Source organism: Vigna umbellata, chromosome 5, assembly GCF_029865625.1.
Source record: "Vigna umbellata cultivar VRB3 chromosome 5, Vumbellata_1.0, whole genome shotgun sequence".
NCBI lineage: Eukaryota > Viridiplantae > Streptophyta > Magnoliopsida > Fabales > Fabaceae > Vigna > Vigna umbellata.
Window position 1 is genome coordinate 4,453,032 of NC_142169.1, and position 22,237 is coordinate 4,475,268.

At 40.3% G+C, this 22,237-nt stretch overlaps 4 protein-coding genes across 4 annotated transcripts; 1 reads left to right on the forward strand and 3 right to left on the reverse strand.

Moving 5' to 3' along the window:
• Positions 1–392: 392 nt before the first annotated feature.
• On the reverse strand, positions 393–1,680 carry LOC148197555 (uncharacterized). Its single transcript, XM_088115568.1, has 2 exons — positions 1,191–1,680; positions 393–433 (listed from the first exon to the last, which is right to left on the reverse strand). Exons 1-2 carry the CDS (start codon positions 1,678–1,680, stop codon positions 393–395), a joined length of 531 nt encoding a protein of 176 aa, XP_087971694.1.
• A 987-nt stretch (positions 1,681–2,667) lies between these two features.
• Positions 2,668–6,012, reverse strand: LOC148197556 (uncharacterized). The gene is made up of 5 exons (XM_088115569.1): positions 5,685–6,012; positions 5,090–5,594; positions 4,683–5,007; positions 3,018–4,439; positions 2,668–2,916 (listed from the first exon to the last, which is right to left on the reverse strand). The coding sequence occupies exons 1-5, from the start codon at positions 6,010–6,012 to the stop codon at positions 2,668–2,670; spliced, it is 2,829 nt and encodes a 942-aa protein (XP_087971695.1).
• A 148-nt stretch (positions 6,013–6,160) lies between these two features.
• Positions 6,161–8,182, reverse strand: LOC148197557 (uncharacterized). The gene has a single exon (XM_088115570.1). It carries the CDS (start codon positions 8,180–8,182, stop codon positions 6,161–6,163), a length of 2,022 nt encoding a protein of 673 aa, XP_087971696.1.
• Positions 8,183–17,586: 9,404 nt separating this feature from the next.
• LOC124849236 (chloroplast envelope quinone oxidoreductase homolog) lies at positions 17,587–21,526 on the forward strand. The gene is made up of 4 exons (XM_047327145.2): positions 17,587–17,838; positions 19,305–19,446; positions 20,011–20,102; positions 20,601–21,526. The coding sequence occupies exons 1-4, from the start codon at positions 17,602–17,604 to the stop codon at positions 21,288–21,290; spliced, it is 1,161 nt and encodes a 386-aa protein (XP_047183101.1). The 5' UTR covers positions 17,587–17,601; the 3' UTR covers positions 21,291–21,526.
• The last annotated feature ends 711 nt before the right edge of the window (positions 21,527–22,237 follow it).

The window sequence follows — 22,237 nt, forward strand, 5'->3', positions numbered from 1 at the left end:
GTGTTTGACGGTCGAATTGTCTTAACAAGAATCATCTGCAATGTGTCGAGTCAACTGTCTCTAGGAGTTTGGAACTTCGGACGTCCTTTTATTTTCCATTCATTTTTTGTTTTTGTCGTTGTTTTTTTGTTGTTTTTTTTCTTTGGTTTTTTTTTCTTCATTCGTCTCGTTGCCTCTACTGTGACCCTTTTTGAAACTTTTCTTTTTTTCATTTATCTTTTTCCACAAATCTTCTCCTTGACTTGGATGCCCTGACGTTCCTTTGGATTGACATCGATATGCTAATGATTCTTGTTGAGGGTGATGAAGAAAAACAGTTATAACTTACGGCTCAAAGGGGTGCAACTGGATAAATTTCTTTTATCACTTGAGTGAAGAAAAATGGCCACACGTCATTCTGAAGCTTGCTTCCCTACTTCCCCCAACCTTAAACCTGAAGTGAAACTCTGCAGCGATTGACAAATCAACTTAATTTTTCTTTTTCTTTTTTTCTTTTTTTTTTTTTTATTTTTCTCCCCGATCGACGGATCATTGGGTACGCGTATCCTGATGAAAACTGCCCCAGTATTATATTCATGACAATCCGCTATTTTAAAGGGGAACGAGAAAGCTAGGGGTTCAAGTAGTATGAATGCAGATGCTTCAGTAGGAAAAGAACACTAGTTACTATGAATCAGGAAAAGACTCAACACTAGCATTTTTCAAAACTTTGTTTGCTTTTGCTTTTCGAAAGTACTATGCCCTCGGCAGACTTTATTGACAACGAATTCAACATGTGTCTTTTTTATTATTATTTATTTTTTTTACGACATCCCTCAGGAACGAGTTTGTGCTCGATGGATATACCTGTGATGCTTTAATTATTATCACTTTCTTTTTCCTTACTTTACTTTAAAACCCAGTGCGACATGAATCGTGTCGAAAGAAAAATCGTAAAAGTTGAATAATGGATAAAACCGTATGGTATTTATTGAATGAAGTAACACAGAATACAACATAATTCAAAAACAGTGTTAATATCCCTTAGTGGCATCCCCTATCGCGGAATCATCATGCGTAAAACTTTTTTACCGCATCAGAATTAACCGGTAAAGGTAACTCCTCTCCATCCATCCTTGTGAGGATTAGTGCCCCTCCAGAGAATGCCTTTTTTACTACAAATGGTCCTTCATAATTTGGGGTCCACTTGCCTCTGTGATCCTTTTGTATAGGCAAAATCTTCTTTAACACCAGTTCGCCTTCGTGGAACTCCCTTGGGCGCACCTTTTTGTCGAAAGCCTTTTTCATTCTTCTTTGGTACAATTGTCCGTGGCACACCGCTGTTAGTCTCTTTTCTTCAATGAGATTGAGCTGGTCAAACCGAGTTTGAACCCACTCAGCTTCCTCCAATTGGGTTTCCATTAAAACTCGTAGAGATGGGATTTCCACCTCAAATGGAAGTACCGCTTCCATGCCATACACAAGCGAGAAAGGTGTTGCCCCAGTTGACGTTCGTACTGATGTACGATATCCATGCAAAGCAAAAGGAAGCATTTCGTGCCAATCTTTATAGGTGACTACCATCTTTTGCACAATTTTCTTGATATTCTTATTAGCAGCCTCTACTGCCCCATTCATCTTTGGACGGTAAGGGGAAGAATTGAGATGATGAATTTTGAACTCCTCACATAACTCCGCCATCATCTGGTTGTTTAGGTTGGTGGCATTATCAGTGATAATCTGGTTAGGTAACCCGTATCTGCAGATCAACTCCTTTTTTATGAATTTGGTCACCACTTTTCTAGTCACGTTGGCATAAGAAGCAGCCTCAACCCACTTGGTGAAGTAATCGATCGCGACTAGTATGAAACGGTGTCCATTTGACGCTTTTGGCTCTATAGCTCCGATAACATCTATTCCCCACATTGAAAATGGCCACGGTGCAGACAACACGTTCAAGGTCGTGGGCGGCACATTGATATTGTCTGCATACATTTGACATTTCTCGCACTTCCTCACGTGTGTACAACAATCATTTTCCATGGTCAACCAGAAGTAACCAGCTCTCAAGATCTTCCTGGCCATTGAATGCCCATTCATATGTGTGCCAAAGGTACCTTCGTGCACTTCTTTCAGTATCATCTCGGCTTCCTTTGCATCCATGCATCTGAGGAGAACCATGTCATGATTTCTCTTGTATAAAATATCCCCATTTAAAATAAAGCTGCCAGCCAACCTCCTTAACGACCTTTTATCGTTTTCAGATGCCTTCTCAGGATATTCTCGGGTCTTAAGATAGTGCTTGATATCAAAATACCAAGGTTTACCATCTACCTCCTCCTCGATGAAATGGCAATATGCTGGCTCTGCATGGCACTTCATTTCAATCATTGGTAATTCTGCATCTTGGTCAACTTCAAACATCGAAGACAAAGTAGCCAAAGCGTCTGCTAATTGATTATCTTCCGCGGTATGTGGTTAAATGTGATGGCGTCGAAATACTCCATTAATCCCCTGATGTAAGCTTGGTAAGGAATTAATTTCGAATCCCTAGTTTCCCACTCTCCCTTTAACTGGTGGATGACTAAGGCTGAATCTCCATATACATCCAGAATTTTCACTTTGGACTCTATTGCCGCCCGAATACCCATAGCGCAGGCCTCATATTCTGCAATGTTATTTGTGCAATTAAAGCATAATCTTGCCGTCATAGGTAGGTACTGATGCTCTGGAGAGATGAGAACTGCCCCTATGCCATGCCCCATCACATTCGAGGCTCCGTCGAATAATAACCCACGTTTCTTCGTCTCGGTTTTTTCTACCTTCTTCGAATAGAGCCATGATATCTTCATCGGGAAATTCGGGCTGCATTGGCTGATAATCGCTGATGGGTTGATGAGCCAGGTATTCTGCTAACGCACTCCCCTTGACGGATTTCTGAGTAACATACACGATGTCATATTCTGACAATAGCATTGCCACCGAGCTATCCTTCCAGTAAGAGCAGGCTTTTCAAAAATGAACTTGATAGGGTCCACCTTGGATATCAACCAGGTTGAGTGACTCAACATGTATTGCCTTAAGCGATGAGCAGCCCACGCCAATGCACAACAAGTTCGTTCTAACGACGAATACCTTTGTTCGCAGTCTGTGAATTTCTTGCTCAAGTAGTATATGGCGTGCTCTTTCTTCCCAGCTTCATCGTGTTGACCCAACACACAACCCATCGACTTATCCAACACAGTCAAATACAAAATAAGTGGTCTTCCTGGCTCAGGTGGACGTAATACGGGAGGGTCTTGCAGGTATCGTTTGATTTTTTCAAAAGCGGCTTGACAGTCCTCGTTCCAAACCACAGCTTGATCCTTTCGTAACAACTTGAACATTGGTTCACACGTAGCGGTTAATTGGGAGATGAATCTAGCAATGTAGTTCAGTCTACCCAAAAAACCTCGAACCTCCTTTTCTGTTCTAGGCGCAGGCATTTCTATTATCGCTCGCGCCTTATCAGGATCCACTTCTATCCCCTTTTGGCTAACCACAAAACCCAACAATTTCCCAGATTTCACTCCAAACGTGCATTTGGCGGGGTTTAACCTGAGTTTATACTTTCTCAATCTCTCAAATAATTTCTTCAAGTTGAGAACGTGCTCTTCTTCCGATTCAGACTTTGCAATCATGTCATCCACGTAAACTTCGATTTCCTTGTGCATCATGTCATGAAAAAGTGCCACCATCGCCCTTTGATATGTTGCCCCGGCATTCTTGAGCCCAAAGGACATCACCTTATAACAAAAAGTTCCCCACAGCGTGATAAAGGTTGTCTTTTCCATATCTTCTGGCGCCATTTTGATCTGATTATATCCTGAGAAACCATCCATGAATGAAAATAGCGAAAACTTGGCTGTATTATCGACTAGAGTGTCGATGTGCGGTAGTGGGAAATTGTCTTTTGGACTTGCACGATTCAAATCACGGTAGTCAACGCACATTCGAACTTTACCATCTTTCTTGGGTACTGGTACGATATTCGCCACCCATTGCGGGTATTTCGCCACAGCCAAAAATCCTGCATCAAATTGTTTCTGCACCTCTTCCTTGATTTTCAAAGACATCTCAGGCTTCATTCTCCTTAGTTTCTGTTTGACCGGGAGGCATTCCGGCTTAAGAGGGAGTTTATGCTGCACGATATCGGTATCCAAACCGGGCATATCATTGTACGACCAAGCAAACACGTCCTTAAATTCCTTCAATAGGACACGCAACCTTTCTCTTATTTCCTCTTTCATGGTTGTGCCGATCTTGACTTCTTTTATCTCGTCTTTCTCACCCAAGTTGAGTATTTCGACATCTTCCTGATAGGGTTTTATTTCTTTAGACTCTTGTTCCACTAACCTCATTAGTTCTGGAGAGGGTTCCGAACCATCTTCATAATCATCTTCCGTATCATCGACAGGGTGCTCCAGATTAGGGATATCGACATTGTTATTTTCAAAATATTCATTGTCATATCTGCATTATTTAAGTTTTTGAAAAAAAGAATAAAAAAAAACGATGGAGGAGGCTAAATGAGGATAAACACGATTCAAATATCACACTGAAAGCAAAATAAAAGCGTCAACCCGTAAGTCATGAATCCTAAAGCCCCGGGTAAAGCGATAGGATCAATTAATATATTACATTTCGTTCGAATTAAACATCACAGGTAAATCCACAGTCTTCCAATTGCTGAGCCGCGCATCTGGTGAGCAAGCCCACACGAAGTTCGAGCTTTCAGATCCATCTTCCTCTTCCAAGACCGCTATAAGGCTAGTGTTCACCCATCCAGCGCTGCGAAAACTCTCCTTGATATCACAAATGTGAATCTTCCTCGTCCTTGGTTCCCGTCGTTCTATCCGAGCCAGACTACGCTCCCTCCTTTCCTCGATCAGCCTCTTCTTATCCCCCTTGCTGGGCTTGTACCCTAGGCCATACCTGCTTTTGTTCTCGACCACCTCCAATGGGATGTCCGCCCCTGTCCGTGCTTGCCTAAACCGCTCCCGTACTTATAGCCTTCTTTCAGCATGACCTTGGCCGCCATGATAGAGGCACATGACAGATATGGGTTTACTGGAAATGGTTCCACATAGGTGTTTCCCACGATCTCCAATGATTGGAAAGCTGTCTCGAGAGCTTCCTCGGCTGCTCTATATAACGGGCAGAGGATGGCCCACTCACAAGGAGATCCTCCTCTCCAGAAACTATCACTAGCTTATCTCCCATGACATATTTCATTTCTGGTGCAGTGTGGAAGGTACAACTCCCCGAATGGATCCACGGGCGACCCAATAAACAACTATAGGCTGGGAGGATATCCATGACCTGGAAGGTTATTTGAAACACACATGGGCCAATCTGGACCGGCAACTCTATTTCGCCCATGACTTCCCTCTTGCTACCGTCAAACGCCCTCACAATCATTGAGCTTGGCCTCATATGCATTCCGTCACAGGGTAGCTTCTCCAATGTTGACTTTGGCATGACGTTCAAAGAGGAGCCATTGTCCACCAAGACACGCGCTATGACGTGATCCAGGCATTTCACAGAGACATGAAGAGCCTTGTTATGCCCTCTGCCTTCAATAGGTATCTCCTCATCGGTAAAGGTGAGGTAATTATTAGCAACGATATTGCCAACAATGCCCTCAAACTTGTTCAGAGAAATACCTTGCTCCACATGGGCCTCACTAAGTATCTTCATTAACAACTTCCTGTGAGATGCAGAATGCATGAGCAGTTCTAGCAAGGAGATCCGGGCAGGCATGCGGTTTAGCTGTTCCACCACCTTGTACTCGCTCTGTTGTATGAACTTTAAAAACTCGCAAGCCTCTTCTTCGGATACCTCTCTCTTCTCTCCTTCGTCAGGGGTCTCTTTTTCTTGTACACCCTTCCCTTTCAAGAACTCCTTAGCTTTTGCGGTCATTGTTGCTTCCTTATTGTTGGCTCCCTCTCTTGTCAGCTCTGGTGGTGTAAAGATTCGACCACTTCTCGTCATCCCCCGATGCCTGATATGTTTTCAATGGCCGGGTCAGCACCCTTTCCTTCTCCTAACGCAAATGCCCCATATCTCCAAGGGACAGCTTTCTCATTTTTGTAAGGAAAGGGGGATGGGACACAGATAACCACAGACGGTTTTTCTTCAGTCATCGGTGCAGGAGTGGTTCTATGAAACGTATCACCAGCGGTTCCGGTAGAGTTACATCAGATTCCCCACCAGTTTGTGCAAACACTTCTTCCTCTTTATCCTCGCGGCATACTTGCATCAAACTTCTGTCAAGCAGGTCTTGCAGAATATCTTCTAATTCAACACACTCTTCAATAGAGTGCTCAGCATCTGGATGAAGTGCACATGATGTACCCATATCATAATCACCTTTCACTAGGCCCACTTTTAACAACGCCTCGAAAATAAACCTCCTAGAACTCCGGATTTCACTCACATCCCTTATCAACTCCTGTTTTTCGGCCTCGATGGCGTTCGTCGAGGTACTCCCATGCCCGGACAATGGGTTATCCTCGATGCTAGGCTTATCTTCTTGAAACTTTAGCCAACCAGAGTCGATTAGAGCCTGTATCTTATACTTGAAAGCCACACACCGCTCGGTTGAGTGACCAATGCCTCCTCCATGGTAACTACATTTGGCATCTGCATCATAACCCCTTGGGTATGGAGGTTGTACAGGCTTCATCGGGCAAATGGCAACCAAACCCTTTTTTACAAGTTGAGGCAACAACTCCGTGTAAGTCATAGGGATGGGGGTGAAATTAACAAATTGATTCTTTCTCGGGTTGGTGTTTTGACCCGCATTGATATTTGGACCCGCGTTTGCCCCGGCCCTCCACGCTTCAGTTGGGACTCGCGGTGGTTGATAATACCCTTGTTGTTGTTGTGGCCTAGTTTGATGATCGAACGAGGCGTTAGCTGCATAGGGGGGTTGGCCTAAGTATGGTCGATAACTATGAGTGGGAGCCTGACCTCTCCACGCAGGCATTATCGAGGCTGCATGCACCTCCCCTTCCTTCTTCTTTCCCGGATTGAAACCGGGTTTTTTGTAGTTTGTAGCTGCGGGCGGGCCATACACAATTTTCCCGTTTTTCAGCCCAATTTCTATCCTTTCGCCAATTATGATGACATCCGCGAAATTGACAGACACGTTCCCCACCATATGTTCATAAAACGGCGGCTGAAGAGTATTTACAAACATTGCCACCATCTCTCTATCAACTAAAGGTGGCTCAACTTGCGCGGCCAATTCTCTCCACCGTTGGGCATATTCCTTGAAAGTTTCATTGTCTCTCTTCCCCATATTTTGCAACTGCAGACGGTCCGGTGCAACATGCGTGTTGTATACGTATTGTTTCACAAAAGCGTCAGCTAGATCCGCCCAACAACGAATTCTAGAGGGCTCTAAATGGGTATACCAGTTTAACGACACCCCAGCCAAACTGTCTTGGAAAACGTGGATGAGTAGCGGGTCATCATAGGCGTACGCAGCCATCTTTCTACAATACATGGTCAGATGGCTTTTAGGGCATGTACTACCCTTGTACTTCTCAAACTCCGGCGCCTTGAACTTATGCGGTATTTTCACACCAGGGGCCAAGCTTAGTCTTGCAACATCTCCAAAGCCGTAGCTTTCCACCCCTTCAATGGCCCTCAATCTTTCCTCAAGAATCTCCAGCCTGCCTTTAGCTCCTTCAAGGTCACTGATTCTCCCATGCACTGCGGTTTGCGATGCGGCCCTAACTGAAGATTCATGATTAGCGACCACGTACGGCATTGTAGTTACTCGTGTCCCTTCAATTGTGTTTGTTTCGTTCCCCTGTGCACTCACCATGGGAGCTGACACGGAGACGGGCCCCTGAGTGCCGATTGGCGGTACATTGACAGTTGTGGGAAAGGAGAAAGATGCATGCTCTGTTTCTAAGTATTCTCCTACGGGAGGAGTGTAACCTGGGGGTAACCCATATGGCGGGAAAGGTATCGATTGGCTGGCGGTGTTCAACAACGGGGGATAAAAATGGGCATTTCCTCCGATCTGTGCGGACGAAGACTCTGCAGTAGTCTTCAAGGATTCAAGGGCAGCCAAGATCTGGCCAACCTGGTCTTTCAACTGGCTAACTTCGGCTTTGATGGATTCTTGCGACTCCTCCCAGCTTTCCATGATCCTTGAATTGGCTCGAGTCCTGTAGGGATGTCGCGGAAAATTGGCCGTTGTTTTCCTCACTTGTACTGTTTTATTATTTGATTAACTTTAAATTAGATGAGAACGAAATAAAGAAAACATGATGCATGTTGGTAACAGGTGGAAATCACAAGATCACGATGACATTACTGATGGAAATCAATACAAGTTGATACCAGACAAACCTTCCATATCTTTCATTAAAATACTCAGTTCAATACATCGCATAAAGAAAACGAGACACAAGGATCTCAAAATACATCACGCTCGAGCTCGAGCGATAAAGGATTTCATCTCGCCTACCAACCATTTACAATGATTAATAAAAAGTTTTATCTCTTCCGGCGGGCTATAAAAATGAATACTCACTTCGGCGTCCAACACCATCTTGGGGATGTCTTCAATTGCTTCGTTTGCCAAGGCTGCCAATTGGGAGAAACTTTCCTTCCAATGTCTCACAACCACTTCCTGCTCGGCGATGTGATCCTCCATTCGCTTTACCAAAGCCTGATGCCTTTCTTCGAACTCCGTCGACCTCCACCTTTCCTCTTGCTCCTCAATGTACTCCTCCATTTGTTTTATCATGGTTCGATGCTCTTCTTCTGCTTCTGCTAGCTTCCAACGCTCCTGGCTCATTTCTGACTCAAAAGACACGGCCATTTCTTTCATCTCGTGCCCCGCTTTTTCTACCTGAACCTGCGCTTCTCTTAGTCTTTTCAGGGCCTCTCGCTTATCTCTTTTGGCTTCTTCGTAGAGGTGCTTCCACTGTTTTCCCTCTTCTAACGCCGCATTCTTCTCCTTCACTCTCATGGCGAGCTCCTTGCTTGCAGCTGCAAGATCTTGTTTCAGTCAGAATGTATAATCTCTTTCGGCTTTCTGACTTCTGACAATTTCTTCATAGGCCTGTGCTTTTTCTTCTTTATCATTCCTCATATCGACGAAATCGTTGCGCACAACTTGTAATTCCTTTCTCAACCTAGCATTCTTCTCCCTCAGTTTTTCCATCTCTATTTTCAACCCCTTCACCTCTCCGCTCTCTAGGTCTTGGGAGGACCCTTCATTAACCGGCTGATCGCTGATTGGCTTGAAAGGAAGTTTGACTTCCTTTACCCTTTCCAGGATCCAGGTATGATAACTAACTTTGCCGTCCACCACTCCCAACCTTAAATCCTTTTCAGCTCGCATAACGTTTTCCCAAGCACTTCTAACTTTCCTCAACGTTTCGGTGAGGTGCCCATCCTCATAATAGACGAACAATGTTGTAAGGTAGTCCGGTGAAGGTGCCCCTTTCATGGGATTTCCGAATTGCCTTTGAACCAAGACAGGGTTATAATTGATGCAATATCGGGTACCTATGAGGGGTACATTGGGAAAGTTGCCACAATGATGGATGGAGGGCTTAATCCCAAGCCAAGGAAGACGTCATTTTACTTTTCCACCATTCAAGCCAGCAAAGAATTGGGCCCACTCGTTTCCTCCTTTGTCCTTGGGCCCTTGGTGTGAAGGATCTCCCGATAGACACCTGACACTAACCGCCCCCTTACATACGCGCGCAGTCATCCACTCATACAGTGCCGACAAACAACAAAGAATTTTCTTCCCCTTTCTTTCATGGCAAAAACTCAAGGTCCCATAAACATCTGCGAGGACTGCTATCACAGGGTTTTCTGATCTTGTCTTTCTTGCCACGAAGACATCTATCGCGGCATAATCCACAAAGTCCTCTACTTTGGGAAACAACATGACGCCATACACGGTAAGGGCTAACACGTCCATAAAAGTCTCCCACTCTTCCCCATCAGCTAGATGGTGCAAGTACTGTTCCAAATATCCTTGCGTCAGTCCGCGCACTTGATTCCTAGTCACCAACCTGTCTTCAAGTTCCTCGGGATGTACCTTCATTATGGCGGCGATGGTAGGGATGGAGGCGTGATGCTCCAAGTGTTGATACGGAGTGGTACCCTCTAGCGGCAATCCCAGGATGTGCTCAAACTCCTCTATAGTTGGCGCCAGCTGAAAATCTTGAAAGGTGAAGCATCTTAGCGGAGAGTCATAATACTGTGCCAGGGCTGTGATAGCAGGCAACTGTACTTCTACCTCCATTAAATCCAACAGATTCCCATACTTCTTCTTGAAGTTTTCTCTCTTTATGGTCTTTAACCTTTTGCCTAAGTCTATCAACCCTGTCAAGTTCCCACTATGAGTCCTCAGGCGAGATTTTTTTCTTAACACGACAGAGTCGGTCTGTTGTGTAGCACCAGATCTTGCATCAACTTCCATCTTGTACGAGATCAAGCGAATGCCTGTGATTTCCCCCTAAAACCAGCATGTTACCAAATGACGAATGAACATGATGCATGAAAATATAGTGAAGTAAAACAACATGACTAACAAAAATGTATGCATGGTATGAGAATGCAAAGTCATTATTTCCAAAAAAAGAACAAACAGAGTGAGGGTTACAAGAATGCACATTTCTCCCTTTGTGCCCTAATAAAGGTTCAGCGCTTCAGATTGAAAGTCAAGTACATGCAACCTCACAAGGATGGCTCTCTGAACCTAAAGGTCGATGGTCACTAGAGCTATGGCCCTTTTCATTGCTTCTCCACAACAGTCAGAGTAATCAACTAGATGTAGAGACACAAATGAAGAGAACAGACTCTAGCTGGAGTTCTCACGATAGCCAGACAGGAAGTACATCCCAGAATGACACCGCTACACAACTCCTGATGGAAGAAGGATCCAGCTGATTCTGGTGCAAGATGGAATCAACGGAACTTCTTCTAGGAGCTTCTGGAATCTGAACTGGAAAGGAGGATGAACATCATTTTGTTGCAGCGGAAGAAGATGAAATATGATGACTATGACCAGAGGAAGCTTAAACTCTGGAACCCACTCTTCAACAGTGTTCGGTGACTGGATTGAAGGAGAATGGATGATTCAGTTATGAAGATAAGGTTGAGGCAAAGGAAGATTGAATCAAACAGTGATGCGGTGAAGAAAACAGATGAATCAGTGATGGAGAAAATGGAATGAGGGAAGTGGTTTAGGTGCTGAAATATGTTACGGAATGTGCAGAGGAATGCTAGGAATGGAAGCCTAGCTAGGGAGAGAGGCTAGAGGAAACACTCAAGCTCTCTCTCGGTGACCTTCAATAAGAAGAAAGTTCTGGACAGCATCAACAGAAAACTATTCTTCATTCAAATCAAAGGTAAAGGTTACAAGCAATGGAGCAAGCTATTTAAAGGAGAAACAAAGCTCCTGGTTCATGCCTATTTAGCTAACGTTAGCTATGATGCAAGGGCCAGCTGTGCAAGTGGAAAGAAAACGTGAGTGGCTACGTGGCCTATCAAACAAAAAGCTGGTGAAGAAACGTGAATGGAAACTGGTGCATTTGTTGACGCTGGGCGCAAACCCTCATCTGCTGAGCACTAGGCTTTCTTCAACTTCAACCAAGCTGCTGGTTGGAATGTGACTCATGTGGGCTTCCAAAGCAGCTTACTATGCATCTAAGTGAAGATTCCAACATTCCTCTAAGTGATGATTTGGCTTGCTTCTTCATTCTTGATGTTTCCTTGCTTCTTGATTTATCAAGTTTCTTGGCTAGTTGATCCATGATCTCCTAGCTTTATTAGACCCTACAAAACACATATAAACATATTAAAGATAATCCTACTAAGACTTAGATAAAGAAAATTAAGAAAGAGTCTTTAACAATCCTTCTTCACTTCCCTTTCTTAGCCTTAGCTTAAGTTGATACTCCTTTGAATGGAATGCCCTAACTGGTTTCCATCAACTCCTCTAATTCTAAGTTACGCTCAGACCCGGGTATAGGGCCCCACTCATGATATGCACAAAGTGTGTGTGTGAAGGGAGAATGCAATGCATACCCAAACCCTCACCTGCAAAACAACCAGAAAAATTCCCAGGCAGATATAAACATGTTTTCTACCCTAGGGTTCAACATACAACAATTTTTTTCACAGAACAAGCAAAACAACTCACATGCAATTATTATAAATATCAAACATAGATAAAGAAATGGGAAAGGAAAACATAAAGAAAAACCACATCAAATTCGCATATCTAATTAAATGGCTTGACTCTCTTCACGTCCCCAGCGGAGTCGCCATCTGTCGCAACCGGAATCGCGACGGGACGACGATCCAAAAGAAACGAGTTTCGAAAAGAGATTTGGAGTCGCCACCATAGTTTATTATGGAAAACTACGGAAAAACCATAAAATGATAAAGCGTGGTCTACAAGAACCAGATTCTAGGTTCGGGAGTCGGTTACGTGTAGGGAAGGTATTAACACCCTACAACGCCTGCCTTAAGGCAGTACCTTTAACTAAATGCACGAATATGATGTGGTTTTCAAAATGTTTAACTATCCCCTAAAATAAAATTATAAATAAACAAAATATATTTTTTAGTTTTTTGGGAAGTGAACCTGACAAGGGCTAACCTTGCTCCTACGTATCTCCACTTTTGATGGAGAATCAAGGATCACGTAGTTCTGGGTAGAAATTGTTGATGTTTTTAGTTTTTTTTTGAAAATTTTATATTTTTTTGATATTTTCATGAAATAAACGGAAAAGGTATTTAGCACAAGGACGATGCGTGCGATCACACGTGTGCTGAACCTTTAAAATATTTTTTGCAATTTTATTTAAGAAAGAAGAAAAGGTTTTAGCACAAGGACGACGCGAGCGGTCACACGTGTGCTTAACCTTTAAAACGTATTTTTTGGTAATTTTATAAGGAAGAAGAAAAGGTTTTTTTAGCACAAGGACGACGCGAGCGGTCACACGTGTGCTTAAACCTTCAAACGTATTTTTTGTAATTTTTATAAGAAAGAAGAAAAGGTTTTAGCACAAGGACGACGCGAGCGGTCACACGTGTGCTTAAACTTTAAAACGTATTTTTTGGTAATTTTATAAGGAAGAAGAAAAGGTTTTTTTAGCACAAGGACGACGCGAGCGGTCACACGTGTGCTTAAACCTTTAAACGTATTTTTTTATAATTTTTATAAGAAAGAAGAAAAGGTTTTTAGCACAAGGACGACGCGAGCGGTCACACGTGTGCTTAAACCTTTAAATGTATTTTTTTATAATTTTTATAAGAAAGAAGAAAAGATTTTTAGCACAAGGACGACGCAAGCGGTCACACGTGTGCTTAAACCTTTAAACGTATTTTTTATCATTTCTTATAAAAAATTGCATTTAAAATGGAATCAAAATAGAAAGAAAAGAAAATAAAATAAAAAAATAAAATAAACAAAAATAAACATAAAAATAAAAACGAAAATAAAAATAAATAAAAATAAAAGTAAAAATAAAATAAAGAAAATAAAATAAAATAAAAGGATGAATAAATGAATAATGATAATAAAGTAGAAAGTAAAAGGATAAAATAAAATAAAATAAAAGTAAATAAAATAAAAGAGAAAAGGGGTGTGGAGGTGCTAAGTAAGAAATAGGGGTGCTTCAAAAAATCGAACTGGGCCAAAGCCCAGGCGGAGAGGAGTGCGAAAATAAGAGTAAGAGAGCGCAGGGGAGAAATCCATTTTTGTTATTTTTTTTTTTAGGGACAGAATGGGCATGAGCCCAGACCAAGGGAATGGATAGAGGGTGTGCGGGTGAGAAATGGGGGGGTGCGCGAGGGAGAGAAATGCTTTTTTATTATATACATACGAATATTTTTAAGTGAAGGTTAGAAGGCCCAGGCCTTTTCGTCCCTCAGCTCAGTAAACCCTTAGGGGTTCTGCAATCCTTCACATTTACCATTTCATTCAAGTGAATCCCAGGTCTTCTTTCTCTCTGAACAAGAAAAACCCAAAAGAGTTTACTTCCACCGTTCAACGACCAGGTCTTCGTCTCTGCCCACACGGCCACCGCAAAGGGGGGACGGCCTCTACCGGTCGCCGCGCCGACGGCGATGCTAGGCGCCACTAGGGTCGCCGCTGGCCACAGCCTCGGATCCGCTTTTTCCTTTCTTCTTGCGCGCGTGCGGCCGCTTCCGCCAAGCCGACCACCGCGAAGAGGCCCTCCGCCTAGTCCATGAAGTCGCCGGCGACCCCAAGCACCACCAGCCGCGGCGTCCAGTCTTCTCCCTTGCCTCCATTTCCGTGCGCTAGAGGAAGAACTCCTCGGGTCCGACACCGGCCTCCGCTTGAGTACGAGTTCTCTCCCTTCTCCGTCGAACATCCAGCACCGCAAATCACGGCCAAGGTTGCCGCCAGTTGCCTAACTCCGAGCACCGACTCTCAGGCCACGAGCAAAACCCTACCGTCGACGAAGCTATCCACCATTGTTCTCGCCGGATGTCACACTTCTCCCTCTCTTTTCCATCTTTTTTATTTGCTAGTTGGTTTGGGATTTGGTTTATTTATTCTCTGTTTTCTTACTTGGATGTTTCTGTTTACTTGGTTTACTGCTTTGATGCTTTCTGGGTGTAAGTAAATGGATACGGGAAGTGTTTGTGTTGGGGAAAACACCTATATTCTACTGTTACTTATAACTGATGAAACTTATTGAAACTGGTGCAGTTTTGATTAACAGATGAATTCACAAAAGAGGCAAATGACTATGTACCGATCAAACGTCCTTCATACATATCCAGACAACATCATTCATTCATACCCAACATCATTCATTCATATCTAGACAGAGGGCATGCATTCTTATAAGACAAGGCCAAGAGCTTAGACAGGGAAACTCACCTTCGCGGCTTTAAACGAAAATCGTCCTTTTGGTTCTAGCTCCCACTGCCCTCTTCGAGTGATCTTCCTTTACGGTCGTCTCACCCTCTTCCAAGCGTAAGAAGGTTGAAGGCAGAAAATCGGTTCGGATGACCGTGAGGTCTTCTCTTGACTACTCAGTAACGGTGATAGGCGATGAAGGTAAATATCTGATGTTGTCTCTAATGGTGAGGTCCCTCTCCAATTCGTGATCCCCTCCCGTCTCCAATGTGATTCCCCTTTTATGACCGTGATGAAAAACCTTTTCAAAAACCAACCCCGAACTCCTCTCTGTCCTGCATCTGCGAGCTCTGGAATATCTTCTGGCATGGGATTTCCCTTTTGTTTTTTTCTTTATTTGATGTTCACTGTATCGGCTATCAGTTGGCAGAAGCTTGCTTTCAAAAAAAATCATTCTCTTTTATGTATACTTGCAGTCGTAAGTAGGGAATTATAGGAAGAAGAGTCTCTGCCTTTTGTTGCTGCCATTGTAAATGAACATTTCGAGCATTGCTTTTTGCCTGAACACTGCTTACTGCTGTTTTATGTTACAGGTTGACCTCGGGTTTTCTCTTTTCCTTTTCTTTTTTCCTTTTTTTTTCGTTTTCTTACAAATAAAATGAAATAACTAATATATATATATATATATATATATATATATATATATATATATATATATATATATATATATACATGATAATAATAAAATAAATAAAGGTAAAAATAAAATATAAATTAAAAATAAAAATGTAAGAAAATAACATAAAGTAAAATAACAAATAAATAAGAAGGTAAAAATAAAGTATATATTAAAAATGAAAAATGAAAGAAAATAACATAAAATAAAATAAACCTATTAGTCAATCCGGACGAAATTGGGTGTTCACAATAACACATCACAGTTTATCACAAAATATACCAATCGCACTTGCATTTTATCATATGAAAGAACCTCAACACAAATCACATACGCAACAATGAAAAAACTAGTTAACTTCACTTACGATATCAACCAATCAATTCAACAAAATTACTAGCAATTCTACTTGTCTTACCTTATGATAAGCATAGTATATCATTAAATCAAACAATCATCACAACACATAACAATCAAATTAAATAGCTATTTTTCCTTACAACATCAACCAATCGGTTCAACCAAGCTACAAACAATTCTACTCATCTTAACGCATTACAAGCATAATATATTATTGAATCAAGCAATCATCACAACACATAAAAATCAAATTAAATGGTTAGCTTCCATTCCATTCCCTAGATACTCTAGTTTCAATTAAACTTCTTCAACTTTCACTCTCATTTTCCTCCTTACCTTCAAATATCGCTCACGTTTCCATTATACTATTGCATGCTTTGATTTAAATGCTCCACCACCACCCCAACTTGTCACCAAATCTTTTACAAAATCTTTTTAAATGAAATTAATTTTTTAAATTAAATAATTAATAAACCAATTTATCTGTTGGAAAATCTCTTAAATAAAATAAATATTTTTAAATTAAATGATCAACATGTTAAGATATATGTAAATATATTTTGATATTGTATTTTAAATAAACATATATTTAGTTTATAATTAATTTTCTAAATATATGTCTTATATTTTGTTGTTACCTAATTAATTCTTAAGATTATTGTATTTATTCTAAGTCAATAAATGAAATCAATAAAAGAAAATATTCTTTTACAAATATTTAAGAAACTAATTATAAACTAAATATATGTTTACCTAAAATACAATAACAAAATATATTAACATATATCTTAACATAATGAACTATTTTATCTCTTGGATTATCTCTTAAATGAAATAAATCTTTTAAGTTGTTGTTTTTAATTTTCCAAGTTTTTACAAATAGCATAGGAGAAGAGAGACACTTGGCTTGGCTAGACATAAGGTCTTCATAGGATTTGGAAGTTGAATTAAATATGTTTTTTTTATCTATAAATTATATTTGGACTCTGTTTCAAAGTATATGTACCAGCGTTAATGTTACACTTTATAAGGAATGTAAAATGTTCTCCAAAGTTAACGACATTAGAGTCTCCTCTTCTCCTTACATCTCTCTCTCCCTTCTCTTCGCTGTGATGGGGAATTCTTAGGTCCTCTATTCAAGGGTGAGGATGGAGGTGGTATAGGCCCTAAGTTTGTCCTTCAAATTCATCAATGTCGTCAACCCTTCTTTGCAACTTCAAAATCCCATTCTTACTGTCCCCTCACACTATCACCCTCAATCCTCTCCCATAGGTCCTGCAACGCATCAATTTGATGCTCTCCTTGTCATATTTTCCAATTTCTCTTTTGGGTTTTTTCCAAACCCATTTTTGAAAGTGGGTTTGGCCCCCTCGATGACGAGGTGGGAAGTGGGTTTCTCGAACCATGTGGATGAACAAAGTGAAGAAGTGAAAGCGAAAAGTGAGGAGAGAGGTGAAGTCAAGGTCGGATTCAAGTTAAGAGTTACAATAAAGAGAGTTGGAAATGAGAGGAGAGTGATAGCTACTTAATATATATTAAATTCCTTTATATAATATAAGAACAAATTTATTATATATTTTAAAGAAAAAAAACAATTTTAATCAATAGTGGAAAAAAAAAAACATATTTAACCATTTGGCAAATACTAAATTACAATGCAATGTTCTTAATGCGGCAAAACCTATGCGACAAGGCAAAAAACGTTGATGGATGCGATGCCACCACTTGTCTTTTTCCTATCCACGCGTTACCCTTTGGCATGTTTCTCTGCCTTTCTCCTACTCCCTGCTTCCTTTCTGCTTCACACTCCACACCTTTCTTCTCAGCTGGGGATATGGGAAAGCTCATGCATGCGGTTCAGTACAAAAGCTACGGCGGAGGACCCTCTGCCTTAAGGGTTGTCTTTCAATTCTCTCTCTCCGAAGGGCATGTTGTTTCATTGACTTGCTTTGAATATTGTATTGATTGCTTATTAGTCCAAAAAGTGTCGCAATGCTTCAACACTTCTTTTCTGTTTTAAACTCGGTGTTGCACTATCTCTTGAGCAAATTATACTCACCAAACCATTGACATTGATGTTTCTTGATATTACAGATTGCAGGTTTAAGGCAACCACTACACTGTAATGTGCTTTTTTTGGGTGACATGGGGTGTTAGTGTTATATATCAATCTAGGGATTAACATAGTGATGGAAATGAGAGGGATGTCAGGGTAAATTTGATGAAAACTCATAGAGTATTAGTAATTTACTCGTTTCTTTGATATTCGGGGTTGGTTAAAATTACTAATCCTCAAGGTTTTGATTAAAGGGTTTGTGATTGTGATTTCTGCCTCTATTGTTACAGGATGTAAGTGGTGTTAATAGCAGTTAGTTAACAGAGAATTTTGTTACTTGGTTTGGTTTGTTATTAAGCAAGCTCCTTGTAATTAGAGCATCGGTGTATATGATTCTCTATCAATTTCAATATGCTTCCATGAGTTTTTCTCTCATTGCTCAAGCTCTCTAGCTATGGAAACCTTCCATTTTATACCTGCTATGATTTTGAATAACTACCTTACGGTTTTCGAGCTCTCTGCTACTGCAATTTAAAACTTGGCCAATGCTATGCGATCCAAGATTTTGTTTAACTCCTTGTGGAACTAGGAGGAAAAGAATCGTTGACCATTTCCCGGTTTTTGAGATATATATTTTGCCGTTTGTACCGAGCTTGTCTCTCCGAGCACTTGGGTGAATTATTTGACAGTCAAATAGTAATAATTCTTGTAAAGACAGCACAGTAGATGTGTGTGAGAGGGAGAACAATTTCATAGTTATGGACCAAACTATGACGCATGGAGTCCAATTAAATCTAATAAGAGCGTATTCTCCTGACCAAAATCTGATTTCGTCTACAATATTGTTTGTCCTGAGATTACCTACTTGGTTATCAAAATTTACTGGATTGTATATGATGTTCCTTGGACAAGCATGCTATCTTCTTTGTCTACTAATTGATCAGTATGCTAATGGTGGCTTATTTGGAAGAAAAGAGACTTCTACCCTTTTCCTTTCTCCAGTAAACTCCCATCTTTTATTTAGGATGAGAAAACACTTTTGACATGATATCAAGTACCAAATTAGATAACTATCCAGTGGCATATTTACCTTACCCCACGGCCCTGAGATTCTTTCCCAGTGGATTTATCTTTGATTTGCATTTAAGGACTTCATCTGTGTGTGCTTAATTTGTTACCTGATAAAATGTTCAATCTGATGTAGGAAGTGCATTATATTTGAATTTATGTTCATAGAAAGCACCAATGGCAAAGAAAAGTATTACCAGATTAAGAATGCTGTTCATAACTTTTTATACTTATTACAGCATGTTGAAGTTCCCTTGCCCACTCCCAGTAAAGATGAGGTTTTGATTAAGTTGGAAGCAGCTAGTCTAAATCCATTTGATTGGAAAGTACAGAAAGGCATGTTGTGGCCACTTTTGCCCTGCAAGTTCCCATATATACCTGGTACCTTTCCTTTTTTGTCTTTCTTGTTTAGGTGTTTATCTTTATCGTACATTTTAGTATTTGAGTTAACAATCTCACTTAAAGAAATCTAAGGCAAGTCCTTACAGTTATACTTTCTACCACCTATCGTTGACAAGATTTTGATTAATATCTTTCTCATTTTATATGAGGAAACTGTATGTGATAATATTATATTCTCTTCAAATACTGTCTATCATTACATGTCAATTCTTTTTTCTCAATCTCAGTCCGTTTTTACTTTTTGCAATGTATAACATTGACAACTATATTGAAACATTTACCTGTGCGATACTAGCAAGCTTTATTTTCTATATAAACTTAGAAGCTATCATTTTGTGATTACTGTTCAACTAAAGATGTGGAATCAATAGCACAACAATGAAGCTGATTTTCTTTAATTACACATTACACATTGAACATGATATTTCAGTCTTCCAATCATGTTTTACAGCTTGAGCTTACGAAATCATTTACATTTTTACTTTATCTCATGTATTCCATCTCCTTATGCAATTATTATATTGAAGATACTGCATTATGTAGGTACTGATATAGCAGGAGAGGTTATAGAGGTTGGTAAGAGTGTACGAAAGTTCAAACCTGGAGACAAAGTTGTAGCCCTTGTCAGCCCATTTGTAAGTTATCACAATCATTATTATATTGTAGCCCTGGTCAACTTCAAAAGAATACTACTAGTGTCAATTTCTTCTAGCAGCTTTGAAGAATTTAAAAAGCTATATCCCATGAAATTTTAGATCTTCTAATTTATGATGATATATTACTAAATCCTCCTTTTACAGCATCTCTACTCAAATTAAAAACTGATTAATTGTATATATAAATATCTTCATACATCAATACAAGAACTTGATGGAGGTGTTTGTCAAAATTTATATATCATCATAACGTGCAAGTAGAATTCTGGCATTTTTGTGACAAACACATACATTTTTGCAGAAGTTATTTCAATTTATATCTATTAAATTATAATCAGGAGACAAAAACACATACATTTTTTAATTAAGGTATATGATTCCTGCATTTTGATAACGCATGATAGAATTTAGCAGTTATCAAGCAGCTTCGTCAAAGAAAAGACATGTTTTATAAGTCATGAAAGTTTATCATGCTAGAGTGGTGGAGGACTGGCTGAGTTTGCTGTTGCTAAGGAAAGCATCACTGCGTCAAGACCATCAGAAGCCTCAGCATCAGAATCTGCTGGCTTACCTGTAGCAGGTTTGACAGCTCTCCAGGCAATCACCAAAACCATAGGGATCAAACTTGATGGGAGCGGTGAACGGAAAAACGTTTTGATCACTGCTGCATCAGGTGGTGTAGGTCACTATGCCATCCAACTGGCAAAGCTAGGAAACACTCATGTGACAGCAACATGTGGTGCTCGCAACATTGAATTGGTCAAAAGCTTAGGGGCTGATGAGGTAATTGACTATAAGACCCCAGACGGTGCTGCTTTGAAGAGTCCCTCTGGTAAGAAATATGATGCTGTGATACACTGTGCAGTGGGATTTCCTTGGTCCACCTTTGAGCCTAACTTGACCTTGAATGGAAAGGTTGTAGACATAACTCCAAGCTCTGCTTCAATGTTGACATTTGCTCTGAAGAAACTTACCTTCTCCAAAAAGCAACTTGTGCCTTTGTTTTTGTTACCCAAGCGTGAGGACCTTCAATATCTCATCGATTTAGTCAAGGAAGGAAAGCTTAAAACCGTTTTAGATTCCAAATATCCTTTAACTAAGGCTGAAGATGCTTGGGCCAAGAGTATTGATGGCCATGCAACTGGGAAGATAATTATTGAGTTCTAGATATGCATAAGAATGCTCCATAAACTGAATATACTGTATGATATGAATTGATTCAGGAATACCTTTGACTTTACTTTGGTATGACATGAATCCCTGTAACATAAGATTTGTTTGGCCCTGGATACTGTAAAATATAACTTGGTTGGAAAAAGTGACCGTATGTGCTGCCTATATATGATAAAAGATGACCATATACCTGTTAGACATTATTCTTATATGGTTAAACATTATGCTTATATAGTTGCTCCCTTGACTGATCTGTTGAAAAATGATTATTTTTTGTGGACTACTGATGCTACTACAACTTTCTTACTTCTTAAAAATGTTATGACCACTTTCCCTGTTCCTAATTTTCTTGAACCATTCATATTGGAGATTGATGCCCTCATCACATGGCTATTCTACCATCATTGTTATCAACAATAGATTGTCGAAATATGGTCATGTTATTCTGCTGAAGGTTGATTTTACAAGTAAAATTGTGTTGAGTCTTTCAGCATTCACACAGTCAAGATTCATTGTTTTTCCAAGATTATAATTTCTGATTGGGACCAAGTTTTCATCGGTTCATTTTGGCTACATTTCTTCAAGGTCCAAGCTATTACTTTAACCATGAGTTCCTTTTATCATCCTCAAACTCATTAACAAACCAAGGTGCTGAGCAAAACATAAAAAATGTACTTACGCTGTTTTATTTTTGAGAATCCTAAATCTTGGTTAGTATAATACGTTATTTCATCATAGTAAGAGATTTTTGCTTTCAAATAATCCCTGTTTTCATTGTTAAATAAGTTTTGTGGTCATTTTCGTCAATTTCTTTTCAAGCTTTACAACTCTGCTGTAGTTGTCTTATAATATGTTATTGACACTAGTCTCACTCCATGCAGATAAAAGGAAAACTCTACTTCTATCTTGGAAGGTAATAACTTTACACTATTGATATTGTG